The sequence below is a fragment of the Leguminivora glycinivorella genome, chromosome 10 (assembly GCF_023078275.1).
Source record: "Leguminivora glycinivorella isolate SPB_JAAS2020 chromosome 10, LegGlyc_1.1, whole genome shotgun sequence".
Lineage (NCBI taxonomy): Eukaryota > Metazoa > Arthropoda > Insecta > Lepidoptera > Tortricidae > Leguminivora > Leguminivora glycinivorella.
In genome coordinates, this window is record NC_062980.1 from 11,906,880 (window position 1) to 11,928,525 (window position 21,646).

Genomic DNA, 21,646 nt, shown 5'->3' on the forward strand with positions numbered 1-21,646 from the left:
CGTTTGACAGATTTGACATTGACAATTGCGGGATCTGTTCAATTACCTCTTGCGGTATATTTCTTGACGTCTTTTTTATTGCAAAAACGAAATGAATTTTAGGAATAAAAATTTAATTTTGTATTAATGCTATCAGTCTTTATAGATAAATCTTATATAATTTAAAATGAACCTAAAAAAAATGTTATTGTTTCATCTTTCCTTGATCTTTCCACACTAAAGCACTGTATACAATATTTCGAACGGATCTACTACCAACATAAAAACATTTCAGAACGTATTCCGGATAGACTTTATGACGTTTACTTGGCATTTTAGTTTTGGCCAAGATCGTAGATTTTTATAAATTTAGGTTATTAATATACCTCAAATAGTACTAAGAGTGTCAGGTTAATTGTCAACTTGACACATTGTATTGCTAAGTTTACTGACTAGGTTAGGAAGCATGTGTTTAATTTGAGGGAAATAAATATAACAAATAGCATAATGGTAGTGAAAACACAAAAACTTAATCACGAATCTTCAAAATATACCTTGACTAGAAAGGCAGGGAAAAGTATTATTGACCATCGCCCTGCCTTTTCACCAGATGAACAGTAAGTTCCTTGTTATTGCTACCTGACTGTGTTTAAATTTAAAGTAAAGCATCATTTGTCAGTCAATTTTATTTCGTTTTTCAGATCTTTAGCCGTAATAGTTGAAAATATCGTTCGGATATATGATGTACAGACGGGAGACTTGGTGCGAAGCCTTGAAGCTGATTCAAACATTGATGAACTGATCGGCATTTGTTTTGACCAGCAGGGCCACTATCTGTACGGTTGCTCCAGATGTGGCATGCTTATAACATGGACCTTTGAAAACGGAACTGTGCTGAGGGAATTTGTAAGTACTGGTTGCTGGAATAATATAAATTATTTTTCTTGTTTATTTTGCATTTCAATAGATAGAAAGATTGGAAAATAAATTACAATATTTGAAATTAAGTATAAAATCTACACTAAATACACAACAAACATTGACACCTGTAAAATAAAAATGTAAAAAAAAGTTCTTAAAATTTAAAGAATTAAGAAATTTAAAGAATTCTAAAGTAATGTACACTAAAAAAAGGTAAGGTATTTTAACTTTTTTTTTTCTTGCTCTCAGAGTGAATGTTACAAGAAAATTGGTACAATATGTTCATAAGTGAAAATGTTTATGATTATATTTCTTTTTTTTCTCAATATATTCTTTTATCGGCTGTCTAGTACTACTTTGCATTTATTTGATGAAATATAGAATTTGTCATTTGTGGCTCTTATTGCAATTCTTATTGTCTAAATAATAATTATCATAAAATAGTAGCATTAGTGCGTAAAAAAGGAAGTTCGAAACAAGTGGCGACAAATTAAAATACAACCGAAGGGAGTCTTTTAAATCGACACAAGTTACAAATTTCATTTCATTTCATTTATTTAACATTAAAGTCATGTGCATTACAGAAGGTGTTAGTTTGAGGTAGTCAGTACATGACACCCGGGTAGGGCGCATAATGTTAGTACTTATGAGGTACTTACTTATATACTAGTCTACATATTACCCACTTATACAATTTCTAATTCATGCGTTTTGATGTAATATTAATAACATGTCAGAGGGAGTACAAAATTAATAATTATATAAGTATACATATTCAATAATTGCCAATATGAAAATATTATACAAACTTACTTAACTGAAAATATGTTTTCATTACAAACATAATTAAATATTTGCTATCCTGTCTGTGGACATAAACCACCACAATAAACCAATAAACCTGCTCTAAATAATTTGGAGGATCTTGATTTTATTCTGTATGTTTCTTTTGTTATTTCAGAAATTAAAACTATTCGGTAGAAAAGTCACCACATTTGATTTAGTGGACAGCGACAGATTCTTTATAACTTCAGTTGGTAGAGATAATAAAATACATCTGGCAACATTTCATCTAAAAATTGGTGTACTAGAGACAGAATTTACAAATAAGGACATACCGTACTTTGGAAGTGTCAAGGTGGCCATTGGATGGTTTAACAAGGACAGATTTGCTGCCATATCAAATTTAACGAAATTCCTTTTCATCCAAAACTTAGATAAAGCACATGTTCATGCCTAGTAAGTATACTTTTATTTTATTTTACCATAGTTCAGCAATTTTAACTTCAATGATTTGATGTAAGTAGGTCTAAAATTTAAACCAAGTAGTAAAATAAGAGTTTTGAATGATTCACGGTTATTTTCATTAGACTTATATCCGTGTTTTCCGTGATCATGATGCATGCAACTGCGTCGAAATATCGGGAGCTCGACAAAAATCAAAAAGGTAATCACGGTCTATATCCCGGTCAATATAAGTCAAGTAGTAAAATGTCTTTAAATGATGCTTTTAGGCTTAGAATAAATTTAAAATTGGATTATTTTTAACCCGTGGAGCATCCTATGGACACACGGTGTCTATAAATTGTATTTTAGGGGGGCGGGCGCTCCAGGGGTTAATCATGGACTCACAGTTTTAATCAACTCTATCCAGCAATTAAAGTTCAAACATTATTCAAACAATTGTTTTATTGCGTGTGACAAGGGTGTTACATTTTTACAATGTACTGCTACAATGTACTGTCTGTACACTACTCAACTTTCAGATAGAGTAGACATTGTAGACAATCTCATTTTCAAAGTTCTGTGTGCACCCAGGCTAGATAAACTATGATAAAAACGGTACCAATTGTCTTTCACCTTTAACCTTTTAACCGCCAGAAATTTTTGATCGAGCGTGCTCGTGTCGCCACCGACAGGTATTGTACCACGCAGAGTAAGGTTGGCATAGTTATGGGAGTTATAAATGGGCTGTAAAAACCAAATCAGATCTTTGTCTTATTTATCAGACTATGGCGGAATGAGCTGGATATGTGATGTCTTATATATCAGACTCTGGCGGTTAAAGGGTTAACATATGTTTTGTACCATCCTAGCCCTTAGTATTGTGAAATGCTAAAATTGTGCTTTTAAATGCAGTCACTCCAACTACAATGAGTTCCGTATTCTGGATGTGGCGACCCATCACTGCGAGCCTGCAATAGCCGTCACAGACACCCTCGGAAGAGCCACCATTTTCAGGGGCAACCTCTTTCACTACCAAGAAGTAGCAAGGGAAGTGTTACATTGGCACTTCTTGCCTGCATTTGCAGTGCAATTTTCTACATCAGGTAAACAAAAATTTGTTTTCTCTAATTCTAAATTTCTTACCTGTCCATCATAGTATAAAATGGAAAAAAACTATTTTCTCTAAGACCAAATTAAATTATTTCATACGAAATATTTTAATTTGTGTTTTTTAGTAGACATACTACTATTATTTTAATATAAACTGAAATAAATGTCATATACAAAGAAAAAATTACCAAGGCCTCCAAGTGTCCAATGCTGGATCCATTACATTTATTTATTTCAAAAACTATTTTATTATTTTACCACACCAATTGCTAAAAACACTTTTCATTGTTCCAAAAACTGATAGAAAATTGCATTTTATCCATTTAATTATTCAAACTTGCTATTTTCATGGTGCACAAGCTGTCAACCTGCTCCGGTATTAATAGATACAGAATCTTTTTGCTTGTATATGTTCCTTATTCTAAATGTCGGTTATTTACATACAAAATGTCCTAAAAGCATACATAAATTACATTAAGCATAAGTTCTCCTTTTTTAGGTGGATACCTCATAACAGGAGGCATGGAGAAAGTGTTGGTGAAATGGAGCATAGCCAACTTGTCCAACAAAGCTGGTGCGAAGGACCTGATCCCGAGGCTGCCGGGAATCGTTAAATATGTCGCCGTCAGCCACTCGAATATTGCTATTACTTTATCTAACAACTGTAAGTAACTATTTACTGTGTACTGAAGAAGTATGTTACTTTTCCCCTCACTAGCTTGGAAACACGTGTTTTGTCGTTTAATACCAGCGGGTAAAAACGCATTTTATCCACTAATGGGTAAAGTAATTTGGCCTTCAATAAAGTCAAAATAACTGCTTTAAAATTGATAAAAGTAGGTGAATCTAGTAATAAAGATGATTTACCACCTGTGGAACTACTGGAAGCAGTGATAAACGCATTTTTTGCGTTGTAGTTTCCTCGCTATAGTGAGGGGAAAAGTTTTGTGTTACACTCGGGTGCAAATGTATTTTACTTCTCGTGTGTTAAAAAACTCGCAGGTTCAGGATTCTATTCTCGAACCACTCGCTCGTGGTTCAACTCGCTCGTTGCTCGTTTTTTAATTCCACACTCGGCGTTAAAATACAACTTTGCCCCCTTGTATAACAAATAACTATTAAACTTAGATTTTATTTAGCAACCCTCGTAAGGATATATCTTCATAATGCCGAAATTGCTGCATGTTGATTTTAACCAAGATTGACCATCTCGCACCTTTAGAAGAAACTAACCTAAAACTGTAACAAACCGCTATTGAGTCAGTCATTACTCTAATATAATAAGAAATGTTGGCTTTCCCTGACGTAATCTCATACTTTCTTATTTCTTGATTGGGGTATGTTTATATTATTTTTCCGTTAGACAGAGTCAGAAGGCAGAAACATTGTTTAGTATCAGTTCGAATATTGACGTGAAAAATTCCTTTTCTCAAACATGCAATGAAATATTGTCTTTACGTTCCTTAAAATGGGCTGGGAAGTATCGCTTTTTGGGCGCAACAACTCGAGAGGACTGTAAAGGGATTTCATATTATTTTTTAGGCCTAGGCCTGCAAAGTAACTTTTTTTTATAAAATATTGTCCTTTAGAGCATTTTTTTTTTATTTCATTGTATGTTTGAGAAAAGCACTATACATGCCTCGGCGTGAAAACGGATTCCCGGCCTCGTATCCCTATCCGGCCTCGCTCGCACGCTCGCTCGGCCGTATATACCCACTTGGCCGGAAATCCTCATTTTCCCGGCCTCTGATGTAATGTACTATTTATTGAAACTAAATTTGTATTGTTCCATTTAATTTTATAACTTTGCCAAGAAAATACATTCAATCATCATCCTTTCGTTATGACGGCATTTTGCCACGCACGGCTCATGGGAACCTGGGGTCCGCTTTGACAACTAATTCCAAGATTTGGCGTAGGCACTAGTTTTACGAAAGCGACTGCCAAATTCCAACCCGAAGGGTAACTAGGCCCCATTGGAATTAGTCCGGTCAGTTTCTTCACGATGTTTTCCTTCACCGAAAAGCAACTGGCAAATATCAAATGACATTTCGCACATAAATTCCGAAAAACTCATTGGTGCGAGCCGGGGTTCGAACCCGCGACCTCCGGATCGAAAGTCGCACGCTCTTACCGCTAGGCCACCACTACCAGCGCTGCCCTAAACTATGTATTACTTAGCTGTTGATAGCAGTCCTTAAAACTTTATATCCATCTTCCAGCCGTGGTAATAGCCAACGCCCTAATGCGGGTACACTGCACTATCCTAGAGTGCGGCGGGCTATCGTCTGTCGCTCGCTCCACAGGCGGAGCGTTGGTATACCACAAGCCAACCGGCTGCCTGTTCATGGGAGGACGGCCGGGACATCTTCAGATGTACTCTACTAGGACGGACAAAATGCTCTTCAATGTAAGTAGAGAGAGAAAGATGTTTAAAATTAAATATTAAAATAGTATACGTTAATTAGAAGTTTGCTGGCACATTGCCTCGCTCTGCGTGAGTGTTACGCGTTATCTGAAATATCTTTTCAACATCTTACACATATTATGAATAGGCTACTTTCCTTTTAGTCAAATTAGCTTCTTTTTAAGAACTGTCAAAAATATATGACTAAGTCCAATGTTCAACTATTTTCTTCATACTAAACTGAAGTGTCACTGTCACCTCTTGACAACAGTCATATATTTCTGGTCAGGATTTAATATGAAATCGTGAGGATTGACCTCATGGTCAACTCATTTACTTTATATTTTCCTCTTTGACTTATTAAATAGAAATTATATTTAAAAAATAACTACTGTCTTTATTTTTCTTCTAATTATCTCGCGCATTATTTCCTGCACTGCATAAAATATTTCATTTAAATAAATAAATATAAATAAATATTATAGGACATTCTTACACAGATTGACTGAGGCCCACGGTAAGCTCAAGAAGGCTTGTGCTGTGGGTACTCAGACAACGATATATTGTATAATATATAAATACTTATATACATAGAAAACATCCATGACTCAGGAACAAATATCTGTGCTCATCACACTAATAAATGCCCTTACCGGGATTCGAACCCGGGACCGCGGCGCAGCAGGCAGGGTCACTACCGACTGCGCCAGACCGGCCGTCAAAGTCATTTGAAGTATAGAAAAGTAGGTACCCTATTTGGCATATTATTCGATAAATTATGACCTATAAATATTTAAATTTGAAACTGTATAATATACTATTACGCTTTTCATTCCCTACATTTGTTATTTCTTCCAGCTTGACATAACACAAATGAATAGCGTCCCATCAGAATCCAAGTCCAACCTGATACCTCTAGAAACGGAAGTGACCTGCGCTGCAATGAACTCCCTCGGCACCTGGCTCGTCACATCGGAATACCGAGACGACGGCGTACTGTACCCAGAAGAGCGTCTCAAGTTCTGGGCCAGTCAATCCGGACCCAACAGTACCGTCCCCTTCAGGCTTGCCACCTGCGTCAACCTCTCCCACGGAGGCTCAAGAGTTGTATCCATCGCTCTAAACTCCCAAGGTTCGTTCTGCGTCACCGCAGGCTTGGACCAAAAATTCAGAATATGGAAGCGAGAACAAGTGCAAAGATTCAAAAAGGAAAGGGGCGCGTGGTACTGCTTTACAGCCTGTTATTACTCGTCCGGAGTAGCCCAGTTCTCTACAAGCAGCGTTTACAATGATATTAAGAAGTTTGAAGTTAAAAATCTTTTTGAGAAAGTCGAGCTGCCTTACATGAAGGCTGTTGGTAGGAGAGATGATTTGATACTGAAGATTATGAATATGCATAAAGAACTTACAACTCCTCAAAAATTGGAGTCGATAGAGGTTGATTCTGAGACGGCAATGGGGGGAGTGGCGATATCGCAGGACGGTTCGCTCATAGCGGCTTGGTTCGGTTGTAAGCTGACGCTGTGGGACACGCATTTGTGCAACATGAAGACGACCCTGTCGCACCCGGCCCTAAGGCCTGTGGGGAAACATGTGCAGTTCGGAAGCCATGACGCCGCTCATTATGTAAGTATTGTGTCTTTGTACTAATCTTAATTGAACAAAAAATAAATGTGAGTGTGTTTAGTAAAACGCCCCACTTTGTCGCTTACCATAAAGACGAAATTTGCTTGTATCTTTATATGAATAAACTGACATCGTTTCATTCATTTCATTTCATTCAAAGCGGCTTTATAGTAATCGACAAATTGGGACGTTTTACTAAGGATTAACTTTAAAGGATTTACAATGTTCATACTAACAATCGTACCTTGATTTTTTAGCGCCACCTATTAAATACTATCATAACTACACTGATCATGCCTACAATGATTTTTTAATGTGTATTGACGTGATATCATGATATCGTCACTACTTTTAAAAAATCTCGTATCTCACGCTGTTCCTCATAGTTAAAACGCAGTAAGTCTATATGCATTCCATACATACTTACTACAATTTTCTTTTCATTGACAGACGAAGATACAAGTTTTTTTAAAAGTAGTGACGATATTAGAATAAAGAAATATGTCATTAAATTTGTTCTGATAAAAAATAAAAACACGCAAAAATATTTGCGGAAAATATGATTTTGGCCACTTCCAGGCTGCGAAACAGCGTCATCGAGTTTTAAACCTAAAAGCCCCATACATTTCAGGGGTACGCTTTTTTGTTTGGGCTAAACAAACACAAATGACAAATGGTAATGTCAGCAAAGACGCTAAGATGCAACTCATATTTTTATCATTTTTTACCTAATTAAAAAATATGTTACTTTCAGCTGGTGTGCACGACTGACAGCTGCCTGGCGGTGTTCAGTGTCTTATCCCTGTCCGTCAAGTGGCTGGTCCCAATCAGGCCCACGTGTCTGGTCGCCGATGTCAACTCTAATAGAATGGCGATAGTCACCGACCAGAATGATGGTAAGTTTCATTTTAGTATTGGCTCTGAAGTAAATTAAACTAGTGTGTTGAACTGAGATGTACCTGGCGCTGTTAAAGTCCTTGTCAGTCAAGTGGCTGGTACAAATCAGGCCCGTGTCTGGTCGCAGACGTCAACTCAAACAAAATGGCGACAGTCACCAATCAGAACGATGGTACCTAATTTGATCTTTAGGATTCCAGTTTGTCTCGCGACTGTACACGGCTGATTTCAGTTTGCCATTTAGTATAGAATGTTTGGGGTTTTTGTAATTGTCTAGATGATTATTAGACCAAGTAGGCAATTATGGTCATGCGATAAATGATAAAACATCTGGCCGTACTATTTATAAGTGCGATAGGGACAGCCAGATGTTTTATCATTTATCTCGCGACCATACTTGCCTGCCAAAAGAAAAGAACAGTCACAGCAGCTTGTATCTACATATTGATTTATATATTGACAAAAAGTGATTAATATTTCCAGTGGTGGTCTTCAACCCACACAGTTCCACGCCCATCGTGAAACAAAATAAAGTTCTGGAACCTCGGACCGGCGTTATCAACGTCTGCACCTTCGTCCAGTCGGCAAAGTACAACGAACCACGCCTGTACCTCATGAGGAACGATTCGGTAAGTACTTTACTGTTTGTTTTTTATTTTATTATCATTAGCCTGCGTTAGTGTCCCACTGCTGGGCAAAGGCCTCCCCTTTCTTCCTCGACCCTGTCACTCTCATTTTCCCCACCAGTTGGGATAACATTTTTCCAGGACACCATCTCCTTTTTGGTCTGCCTGAACCGCGACCTACACCTATGGTAGTCCGTGGGTCCCACTCGGTAACCATTTTAGCCCACCTTTCAGGATGCATGCGGCAGACGTGTCCAGCCCAGTCCCACTTAAGCTTGGTTGTATTTAACCTATAGTAACCTATAGTAAAGTGATCAAAATCTGCATTTTAGTTTAGTCGGCAATCGCATAATTCCCTAAATAATAATGAGGAATACATAATATGTGTTTTTAATTCACAAGAGCTGGTGCGATTATGTACGAAAATAAAATTAAACAGCACGATTCTTTTTGTTTTTGCGGAAACATTAACCTATAATTTAAAAACTTTATAATACGCGTGGATTGCTTCTTTTTCATTATTTTATAAGAATTATAATTACTAAGCTCGTTGCATGTTCATAACAATTACACCCATAAGTCCGACATCTAAAGAAAAAACGAAGTACCTTATGATTTAAATAATACATGAAATACATGTTTCAATGAACATTAATGTTTATACTTTTGTTACAAATTGTAAATATTGATCCTTATTTTGTGGGCTACTTGTGCGTAAAATCGTAGCAAACTTAGGGCCGGTTGCATCAAACCGTCTGTCACCGTTAAAGCGTTAGTTAAATTTTATTGTATGAGAAATTCCATAGATGTTTCGTGCATGACGATGATGTGTCTGTAAAATGTGGTTGATGCAACTGGCCCTTATATTTTATTTATTTTTTTCTGAATAACTAGTACTGTACTAAAATGCTGAATTGTACGAAATACAAAAAAGTACTAACGCAGCGAGATATCGAAGATAGCTATTTTAACGAAGATTTAAGTCATAAAATGTAATAAGTGTATTTAAGAAAAAATATCTATACATAGGTACTGAACTCAGAATAATTCGTGTAAGTATTATTGTATCTACTAACCTTGTTTTGAAGTAGCAACAAATAACTAATTACCTATCGTATTGTAGAAAGTAGATAAAAAATTACTTACTAGATAAACAGTTTTTCTACCAGACGTTTTCTTATCAGCCCCGTTGTGTATTAGTGTGGTATTAGTGCGCGATTCTATACATTTAGTGCGATTTAAAGTATGGAATCGCAAGTGAGAATGCAACTTATTATGGCAGTTATTTAATCTTTGAAGACCTGTTTCACTTACTAAAAAAAGAAAAAATCTGGTGGCAAAGCATCCTACAACTAATAACATTATTAAATACTGTAACCATCCATAATGTATCAAGCTAATATTTGACACAGGAGATCTACTGTCTCAAGCCCGAACAATCCAAGAAGGACCGTTTAGAAGTTATCTCACACACGAACCTGCCGACGTCCAACTTTGGAGCCCTACTGGCTGAGCAACAGGTGTCCGAAGTTACGCCGGCGCAGGCAGGGGCTTTGGACGACCTTAACCAAGATGCTTTGTCAAGTGGCGCTATCCAACAGGTATGTGTATCTTTGGACCTTCCTCAATCTGCTGAGGGGCTATTGCAATGTCTTTCTTCATCAGCCAAGGGCATATTGCAAATACCACCGTTCGCGAATTCAGGGCGTCTTTCTCTGACACTCTTATCACGCCTTAATTGAAGTAGAACAGAAAAAATCCTGCAATTTGTAAAATGTGGTGTTCGCGGTAGCTCTGGTTTGAAATATAAAAGCTTATGGCGCATTGTTATGACGGAAAGGGACAAGCGGTTATTAGCGGCTTATTAACTTCAGTAAATTTTTATGAATGTTAAGATTATGACCACATTTGGAATTGCAAACGATACAATACGTTTATGACGTTAAGAATAAAATTCTAGTCTCCAAAATAAAAGACTTTGCTTTCATTAGTAGAATGCATCGAAGCGTTTATTGTAAAACTTCGAATGGAACGGAACCTACGAGTAGAAGATTTGCGCTATATGTACTATCAGCTGCAAAAGTGCATGGAGAAATTATGAATGAATTCATTGATAAATTCGCCATGCAATTTTGCAGCTGATAGTACATGTCACTCAAACAAATTAATCGGTGTTTCAGTTCCTGTCAGCCGCGCCGCACATGCTACCGCCAGTCAGTCTCATCTGCACTGAATTCCTCGAACAAATATCGGGACAAAAAATCGCCGAAGAATCAGAGGATCTAGATGATAGCGTCATGGAAGTTGACCCTCAATCTTCAGATGATGAGACACAAGAAACCAAGGAAACACAAGAACCCCGGCCGCAACTGTGGACGCCGAACTACGAAGCGATTAAGAAGAAACGGTTAAAGAAGATTCTTAGTCTGCCCTTGCTTCAGGAAGACGCGGCGGGCGATATATTTGGTTTAAGCAAATAAAGTGTTTGGTGTAAATTGTGTTTTCATTTTAATCTGTGTGTATTGTAACCTCTTTGATAGCTGCTATACCTACAGACATCAGACAAGTCATCATGAATTGTTTGCAAAGAGCACGAGTTTACCGCACTTGGTGAAGAATTGGAGATTTACCCACTTGTCAAATAATGTGAGCGGCACAACTTACTTGTAGTAGAATATAGTTACACTTCGCACTGGAATAACCCACCCAGATATGTTTATTTTAAACGAACACTTAGGTATTGGTCGTATGGTGCGAGCGCAACTGAAACAAGCCGTCGCAATCCCAGACTAGATTAGTCTGGTTTATACTTTATTATGGTTTCCTCGTCTGTATATGCTGTGAATAACCAATAACCTTTGAGGAAAGCGAACGTACGATCACGATGCACTTCGGAACGTCATTCTCTGCCATATTGTAATAGTACTAATAGTTGAATAGACGCAGTTGCGTCATTGCCGCACATGCTCATCACCATTTAGGCACCTATTTTTACCTAATGGGGAAAATACTATACTACCATGTTAAGAGAGATGTCAAACCGATTTAACTTCTCTCTTAACATGGTATATAGTATTTATCAACAATCTCTTCAAATAACTCTGTTATTCTGGAGCAATATGCTGCGTCTTCGTTAGCCGCCTCTATTATTTCCTTGCTTCGTGACACATTATTTATTCTATGTCCAGATTCTGGTGTACGATATAATTCGTTTTTCCTTTCCACTTTCATAGCTGTTATAGGCACCAATATGGCAGCTTGGATCATCCCGAAAATAACACACTCTTCATACGATCCGAGAAAAGTAGCTTTACTCACAATCGTTGAGAAGTCAATGTTTAGTTCACGTCCTACTTCATGAGACAGCTCCTCGTAATAAATATCAAGCATTTCATCATGAAATTTGTCTCTGAATTCTTTCGTAGTGTTAAAATATATCAGTGAAGATAAGTCCAATGTTGGCACACCATACAATACTGTCTGGAAGTCCACTATCAGTGCATGACACTGTTCATTATCGGATTTAATTAGAATATTATTACACCAGAGATCGCGATGGATCACAGTATTTCGATATTTTGTACTAGGTTTGATAAACTCCAATGCATCGTCAAATAAAGAGGTTAATAATTCCGTAACATTCTTTGAAAAGTCTGGTTCATTTTTGCGTTTGGAATGAACTTTGAGAAATTCTATGACAGCATTTCTTCCAGTGTTCCGCCAACTGTGATCCGGTGGTTGATGTAAGAGTTCGCTGAAATCTTCCCAAATTCTGTATGATCTTTTCAGTTCTAGAGACTTCTTTTCCTCATAAATGAACGACCGAGCGTGAAATCGAGCTAGAGTTGTAACTGCCGCCAGCATTTGTTTGTGACTCAGAATGCCTCCTTGGCCTTCTCCAGCCATTTGATATCCCAGTTCTTTGGCGTCTTCGAACACAAATACATCTTCTTTTACAAAAATACATCTTGGACGCCACTTGCTTCCTGTAAAAAATATCAAAAGCTTTTAAGACAAATTTTAATAAATTAGTTTTGAAGGTTTCGGTTTGTTATGTATACCTACATAACAAACTATAAATAAATTAATTACTTATATATTCATGCAATCTTAATACAGATAGCATCACCAGGAATACAAACGCATAAAGAAAACAACTCGCAAGAAAGCGATCTCTTTGTATTGGTCGAAGCTATTGGTGCATGTTCTATTCGGTAGGGATGTAGTAGAGTTTAATAAATGAAACACATGTTGACTCTCCAAGGCATCAATATGTAATCTCGATTAGAATACAGATAGAATAAGCTGATCATTATGAGTAATACAGTTTCCATATATAAAGCATCTAGCCTACTTAATCTAATTAGGTATGCTTACACATCACACCTTCCCCCCTATTTTTTTTTTTTTTTTTTTTTTTTTTTTTTAGAAAAGAAAAAAAAAAAAAAAATATTACACAAAAAAAATCATGTTTAACAAACTTTCAAATTAACCTACAATAAAAATACAGGTCAATCACTTTTATGTGTTATTGTATAATACGACACGCTCATAATTATGGTGAGGTGATTACTCTCTTAGGTTACGATAACAATAATATAATGAAATGTGACGCACACCTGGTGCACCGATGAGTCAATGATTATGACTAACTTATTACTAGCATAACTCGTTACATAAAATAAGGAATAGTTCTATTTTTATGGATTACATTTTGTTTATTTCCTATAGAAACTTTTACATTAACATCCATGTCTTCAATAACAGAGTATGGACCTAAATACACTGGGTCCATTTTTTCACGTCCTTCTTTTTTCACTAATAATAAATCGCCTATTTTATACTTAATTGGATTACATGTTTTATCATATCTTTCTTTTCTTAACTGCTTTGACATAATTAAATTATTTCTGGCGTCTTCCTGAGCCTTTTGCAATCTATACCTTAAAGCTATCGGATAATCATCGAAGTTATACACAGGATCTATATTATTATTAGTTATATTAGTTGGTAAATTACAAAGTTTTCCGAATACTAATTCGAAGGGAGTATACTTAGTTTCAGAATGCATAGTCGTGTTATAACTGAAGCACCAGAATTGAAGCCAGTTGCTCCATTCGTGAGCCTGGTTATCCGTCTGGATTCTGAGGAAAGCTCCCAGGGCCTTATGAGAGTTCTCCAAAGAACCGAGACTCTCATGGTGATATGCCGTGGATTGTATCTGATTTATTTTTAACAATTTACACGTATTTCGCATAGTTGAAGAAATAAATTCAGAACCTCGGTCTGTTGCTATCTCGCGCGGGATGCCGTAATGTAAAATAAAACCTTCAACGAATGCTCGCGCGACCGTTTCGGTCTCTTTATTGGGTAATGGGTAAGCCCATACGTACTTAGTGAGCTCGCACTGTATCGTCAATATGTAACTATACCCGTTGTTATCTTTAGTTAAAGGGCCAACTAGATCTAGATACACTTTTTCACATGCCGATGTGGCTGTGGTAGTAATAGACATCGGTTCTTTTATGTGTTTATGGAATTTTTGCTTTTGGCATTTATCGCATTTTTTTACAAAAGCTTTTATGTCATTTTCCATGCTTGGCCAGTAGTAGTGACGTTTTATATTATTCGTCATCCTACGCATACCCGCGTGTCCGCTAGTGGGTAAGATATGAAAATCATTCATGATGACTCGCCTGTCATCTTTATTCTTTACTTCTTTTGCACCCTTTATAATACATAGTCGTGGCCCGGACCACTTACTTATATTTTTTATATGTTGAGCTAGCTCTTTGATAATCTTTTCATTGTCTTTGTTTTTAATAACGCATATTTCGTTAATGTTTATAATATTGCAGAAAGCTTCCAATTCCCTCATGAAGAAAGCTCGTTTCATACATGATAGGGATACTGGTGCAACGCTAATAAGTGACAATGAGGGTGTATATACAAACGTATTGTTTCTGCTATAAATACAATCATTCATTTTCGCACACTTGCGATACTCTTCTGAATTAAAACTTAATTGTGTTGAATTGTTAGGTTTTTTAGAATTTCGGCCACGTTTGGGTGATCAATCCAACCGTTTTGGAAATCCGTAGTGCCGGCATTTTTTTGCCTTTCTTTCTCTTCCATTCGCTTCTTTTGCCCACGTGTTGTTACGAACATAACTCTTTCACTCATGTCTTTCAGCTGTTCACTAGTTATCTCAACCCTTGATAATGCGTCTGCAGCCACATTATCTTTACCTTTCAAATACTCTACCACAAAATCGTACTCCTGTAAATACAATTTGAACTTGGTTAGGCGGCTGGAGGGATCCTTCATGTTAAATAAATAGACTAACGGCCTATGATCCGTAATTACTCTGAAACGTCGTCCAAATAAATAAGGTCTGAAATATTTTATTCCCCACAAAATAGCTAAAAGCTCTTTCTCAATGGTGGGATAATTTTTCTCCGCTTTGTTCAGGGGTCTACTGGCGTAAGCAACAGGTAAACCATCTCCGTTTGATAAAACGCAGCCTATCGCTATCCCTGACGCATCGGTGTGTATTCTAAACTCGTTATCTTCTGAAAAGTTAGGATATTGTAGCAATGGTGGGTTACTCATTGCTGTTTTTAGGGTATTAAATGCATCTGAACATTCATTAGTCCATACAAAGTCTACGTTTTTTTTAAATAAATTATTTATTGGCTGAGCTATTTCGGCAAACTTCGGAATAAATTTTCTGTAATAGTTCGCAAACGCTACGAACCTTCTAGCTTCATCTTCATTTTTTGGAGTTGGATAATTTTTAATCGCTAAAATTTTGCTTGGATCTGGTTTGATTCCATCTGACGTAACTAAATGGCCTAAATATAAAATTTCCTTTTTTAGAAACGTACATTTTAGTGGGTTAAGTTTAAAGTTGACTTTCCTCAGCCTCGAAAATACGTCTATTAAATTTTTGCTATGCTCCTGAAGATTTCGTCCCATGACGATAATATCGTCAAGGTAAACGATACATTGTAAGTAATTCAAACCCGTCATTGCAACTGTCATCGCTCTGCTAAACGCACTAGCACTCGTTTTTAGACCCATTGGGAGGCGCTTCATTTGGTAGTGCTTATCAGCCAAAAATGCCGTGTATTGCCTACTCTTAGGGTCGAGTTTTACTTGATAGTATCCTTGATTAAGGTCCAAGGTGCTGAAATAAATTGCACCAGACAGTGAATCCAATATCTCGGTAATATTCGGTAATGGAAATTTGTCATTCTCTATACGCTCGTTAACTTTTCTGTAGTCAATTACGACCCTCCATTTCTTTTCCCCGCTGGAATCTGCTTTTTTAGGTACTATTAACAAAGGACTAGCCCATTCCGAATAGGACTCTTCGATTATGTCATCTCGTAACATTTGATCGATTTGTTTTTTAATTTCCGCTTTTTGAGAGTGAGGCAATCTGTATGGCTTACTGTAAACTGGAGATTCATTAGGCTTTAAATGGATTTTTTGTTCGTAAAGGTTCATGGTATTCAGCTTATCACCTGGTAGGTGAAAAATATCGGCAAACTTAGCGCAAATACTTGAGATGCTGGCGTTTTCTTCCGAATTTAAATAATTCAATTTTAACAAAGAAAGCAACAGTTTCACTCTTTCGGCGTTATTTGGACATTCATCAAAATTAAGAACGTCAAATTCCTCCAGTCGCCTAATTTCGGGAGTAACACACTTAATCCTCACAACCTGCTCTCGCGTGTTCAATAGTTTAACAGTCAAATTACCATCCGTACTTCTAGACAAAGAATTTGCTATGAAAATACCCTCGCATACTTCGCTGGCATAAACAACAAAATCTCCCGCGACATTAATGGGAACTTTTACAAAAATTTCACTTCGCGAAGGTAACTCAATGAATGATTGTTCGTTACTGCTATGTGTAGAGTAAACGCGTACCGGTATAAAGGATGTGCGGTTACCGTTTTTCAATTTCAAAACGTCCGTTTCAAAATCTATATTGCCTCTATATTTTTTAAGAAATCCTGACCCAGGATCCCGTCCGCGTCAACCGGTAAATTTTCAAAAACATGAAATTTGTGACTAAATGATTCATTTGTCTCATAAAATAAATCGAGATAGCTGTAACCAACAGATGTAATTACACCGCCTAGCCCATTTACGTTTGTTGTGTGTGGGTGAATCATCGGAGCTGTTGGTCTTATCGAACCATATTTGACTGCACTCAATGACGCTCCGGTGTCCAATAGCCATGTCAACGACTTTCCATTTACGTGAAGCTGAACTGAATTCACGTTACCGAAGGCCATAATATAAGGTAAGGTGTTAGTTACGAAAAAACTGAAGATCAGACGATCTGGCTGGTGACTCGTTCGTGTCATTGCACTCACGAGCCGTGTTTACGTACTGCTTATTATGGGGCTTACGGGGTCCGAAACCGTTACCATTATGCCCGTAGCTCTTACGATATCCATGGCCGCGTAAACCACCCCTGAAAGCGCCACCGCCTCTGCCTCTGGGCAAGTAGGAAGCGCGTCCTTCGGTTTTCCTGTACTCGTACTGCGGGTGTCTCGCTGCACCTACCCTACTGTTGAAATATACATTTCCACGACCCGAAGCTATTTGGGCTCTTGCACCCCTACCGCGCACCGCGAACACCTGCTCTGAGGGTGTTGGTGTCATCGCAATCTCTTCATCCTTAGCACCCTGTATTGCGTCTTTAAGAGACGTGTAATTGCGAGCCGATATTACCGTACTTAACCGGTCATTTCGCAAACCACTGGTAAACCTGTGAATAGCCTGCCTTTCATTAAGGGGTTTTAGAACACTGTAAGCACTCGAATCACCATTGGCTTGTGAAATTGTCAGCTTGACAAAAATATCCTCTAAATCTCTACCGAACTGCTCTATACTCTTTCCCGCCTGCCTAGCCGTCTGCAACTGTTTCTGCAAAGCGGTATCCGACCTCCGAGTTAGCAGATGAAGTTTCATATCTGCAATTAAACTCGCTACTGTGGTATAGGTACCTGTTAACCGCAGTTTTGCATTGTAAGACAAACGTGTTTTCAAAACGAAATTTATCAACACCGGGATGTCAGCTTCGACTATCATTGTCCCATACAACTCTATGGCGTCGATTAATTGCAAAGAAACCTTTTCAGTATCATCCATGACGGGCAAAAGAGAGACTGCCGTCTTCAAGTCGAAATTCGATTTGGAACCCATGTTTGAATTAATTAATTGTTGCGATTCCCCGAACAGTTGCAATATTTTAGCATATGCTCTTTCGACTTCCGCAATATACTGTTGTACCTTATTGTCGAGGGGCACTTCCCCCTTTTCTACCTTTGAAATATAAATCTCTAAATAGGCATTATACTCGTTATAAACCGACTTTGCTTCCGAAAATTTTTCCTGCCCTAACTTCTCGCTTCTTCTAACTGGCCCAAGCTTAAGCAAATATTCCTTAAAATAATTAATGCGCTTATAAAATTCTAAAACATCTGGCATAACTATAACGAGCCTTAAGCTAATATAACGCCACACGATAAGGTCTACAGTCCATAGGAAAATAATTCACTACACTTACATGATTTCCCGGCAGGCCGATGAAAGTCTTTGTCACTTCACTACACTTACATGATTTTTCCGGTAGTCCGATGAAAGTCTTTGTCACTTAGTTCGTGGTAGGACACTCACACTGCTTTGCCGATCCGCAGCGCTCCAGGAATCCCCACGACAGCCGCTGCCCGCCACCTTAGACGGACGCACGCCTGCGCATCACCATAGCAGCCGCCTGGCGCTCGATCTTCTGCGTCAGACACTTGTGGATCCTTTTCCAGACGAGATAGACGAAGATAACGGTGATCATCACTCCCATAGCCATCGTTATGTATGATTGCCCATCCGCGTGGCTGATGTCCTGACTCGTCCTGGCGCTATTGCCCTGACCGGCCTGAGCTATGATGACCTCTTCCTTCTCCACTCTAGACACAGTTTTCCCCATCTTGAAAATAGCAAACCGACGAAATGCTGCAGAGAAGCCTTAGTGGTCGTAGTTCCTCAACACGCTGACACGCTTTGGCAGGGTCGCCATGTATTGGTCGAAGCTATTGGTGCATGTTCTATTCGGTAGGGATGTAGTAGAGTTTAATAAATGAAACACATGTTGACTCTCCAAGGCATCAATATGTAATCTCGATTAGAATACAGATAGAATAAGCTGATCATTATGAGTAATACAGTTTCCATATATAAAGCATCTAGCCTACTTAATCTAATTAGGTATGCTTACACATCACATCTTCCAGACAATCTTTATGTAGCGAATAACTAACTTTGCCTACTCATATAATGTTAATTGTGTAGATACAATACAATACAAATACTCTTTATTGCACACCTCAATACACGAAACAACATAGCAAGTATAAACGCCGAATTTTGATGAAAAACATAAGATTTAGACCGCTATTATATGTGTATAGTTTAGTAAAAGTGAAATGGGAATTTGTAAAATACAAAACGAACCACTAACGTGTCAGGTTTTTTTATAATAAATTTTTGTAAGTGCTCACTCAGTCCACACGTTTTGAGAAAGTTAAAAATGTAAATATCTTACGATTTGTAGCACCTAAGACACTCGAAAGTACTTCAACATTTAGTAAAAATTTTTACTAAATATCCACCATCTAATATTTTATATTCGTTGTCTGGTTTTAAAGATATTCAGACATAACTTTTCTCATACAAATGTATCAAGTAGGGTGACTACACTATGTCGGCTCCTGATTTTCCCCACCTTCCCATTGTCATATTGAGATTGGGGAGTTTCGTTCGTTCAATTTTGATAATATTAAACTAATACCATTTTAATTATCCATCTGCAAACTGTTTTTAGGTTATGTTCTTGGCCTAGTGATGATGTGTATTGTGTAATTTTTATCGACGTCAGGATAATAACCATATCGACATGCATGCATTAAAAAGGACATGAATGATAATTGGTAAGAAACAAAGAATATCTAGTAAGAAACCTCTTCACTAGTAAGAAACCAGAACCTGGTAATCTAATCGCGCTAACAGATGAGCGTACCGGATTTGTAAGTGGGAGCGAGAAATAGTTATTCTTTTCTCGCTCCCACTTACAAATCCGGTGAACTATTATCAGAATTGAACGAAACTCCCCAATCTCAATATGACAATGGGAAGGTGGGGAAAATCAGGAGCCGACATAGTGTGGTCACCCTACTTGATACATTTGTATGAGAAAAGTTATGTCTGAATATCTTTAAAACCAGACAACGAATATAAAATATTAGATGGTGGATATTTAGTAAAAATTTTTACTAAATGTTGAAGTACTTTCGAGTGTCTTAGGTGCTACAAATCGTAAGATATTTACATTTTTAACTTTCTCAAAACGTGTGGACTGAAGCACTTACAAAAATTTATTATAAAAAAACCTGACACGTTAGTGGTTCGTTTTGTATTTTACAAATTCCCATTTCACTTTTACTAAACTATACACATATAATAGCGGTCTAAATCTTATGTTTTTCATCAAAATTCGGCTTTTCAAAAGTGTGTGGATTGAGTGAGCATAAGAAACTATTTGTAAAAAATTTAATACGTCACTAGGTGATCTAATATTTATAGAGGTAGGTTGGCCTATTTTTTACTAAATGTTAGTATATAAATATTATATGTTAAATGAATATATTCACTGTTTTCGTTGGTAGTTTGTGAGAACTGAGTGAGCACATGTTAATGGCTGTATCTTTTGATTTATCTTTTTACAAATTCAGAGATTCGTTTTACAATTGTTTTAGAACTTTTACTAAATGATCAGCATATTTTTTTTTTATTTTCGGAAGGTGCTCACTCAATCCACACACACACAGTATAAACAACAACTTAAGAGGTAAAACAAGAGGCGGTCTTATCGCTAAAGAGCGATCTCTTCCAGACAACCTAGGTAGTGGAGAATAATAAATTTAACCTTGTAAGTAGGTGTACTAAATGTACACCTATGTAGATGTGGGTAATATGATAATATCTGTGGTTTAGTTAGGACTTGTAACTTACCTCCATTACGATCAAATTCTGCAAAAAGATCTCGTAGCATTGTGTATTCTCGACGAAAATAGTTTGATTTCCTCAAATACTCTGCTACCCACTGATTATTCGGCATTGTCTTCACAAAAAAATTGTATTTGTCCTGGACACCATTATCATCTACTGTGACTATAAGTTTAAAATGATCTCCCAAAGAACCGATGAACAAATCTGAATACTTCGATATGGTATAATCAAGCACTTTCAAGTTCCCATATTGTTTGATTATATTGTTTACTTCCTCGTCGTTTAATAATTCCATCGTCTTGTCAAACTCGATAGAAAAAAAAATACAATGCACCGGTACTAATCACTGGAACGTTTGTACACGTTTTGCACAAAAAATAGTCGGTTACGATATAAGTAAATTTACATATCAGGTTTATCGTACATTACGAGAACCCAGCGATAAATATTGCACATGTCGATCGGTCGTTCGAAAGAGACTCGGCTAGTTTCGGCTTCGTAAAGCGTTGTCACGCTGGTCACATACCCCACTACTTATGACGTTTGCCAGATGTTGTTGATATTATATCTATTTATAGGTAACTTGTTATCGATTGTACTTAAATAAAGAAAGTCCATAAAGTGCAGCATTTATTTGTAGATAAATAGAACCATTATTGTTTAGTGATGTTAGTCACTCCGTCCGTCTGTCCGTGTGTCACAGTCAAGAGTAGGTATTTAATCGTTGATGCTCCGTAGCGCATCGTATGTACATGTACATAGTTATCTT

The 21,646-nt window shown here is 37.3% G+C and overlaps 2 protein-coding genes across 2 annotated transcripts; one reads left to right on the forward strand and one right to left on the reverse strand.

The window, feature by feature from the left end:
• Window positions 1-424: 424 nt before the first annotated feature.
• LOC125230067 (WD repeat-containing protein 75) lies at window positions 425-11,288 on the forward strand. Its single transcript, XM_048135071.1, has 11 exons — window positions 425-596; window positions 681-885; window positions 1,862-2,139; window positions 3,040-3,230; window positions 3,737-3,901; window positions 5,460-5,647; window positions 6,503-7,270; window positions 8,025-8,166; window positions 8,651-8,796; window positions 10,206-10,394; window positions 10,974-11,288. The coding sequence occupies exons 1-11, from the start codon at window positions 487-489 to the stop codon at window positions 11,271-11,273; spliced, it is 2,682 nt and encodes an 893-aa protein (XP_047991028.1). The 5' UTR covers window positions 425-486; the 3' UTR covers window positions 11,274-11,288.
• Window positions 11,289-11,569: 281 nt separating this feature from the next.
• On the reverse strand, window positions 11,570-21,386 carry LOC125230068. The gene is made up of 2 exons (XM_048135072.1): window positions 20,881-21,386; window positions 11,570-12,779 (listed from the first exon to the last, which is right to left on the reverse strand). Exons 1-2 carry the CDS (start codon window positions 21,170-21,172, stop codon window positions 11,851-11,853), a joined length of 1,221 nt encoding a protein of 406 aa, XP_047991029.1. The 5' UTR covers window positions 21,173-21,386; the 3' UTR covers window positions 11,570-11,850.
• Window positions 21,387-21,646: the final 260 nt, after the last annotated feature.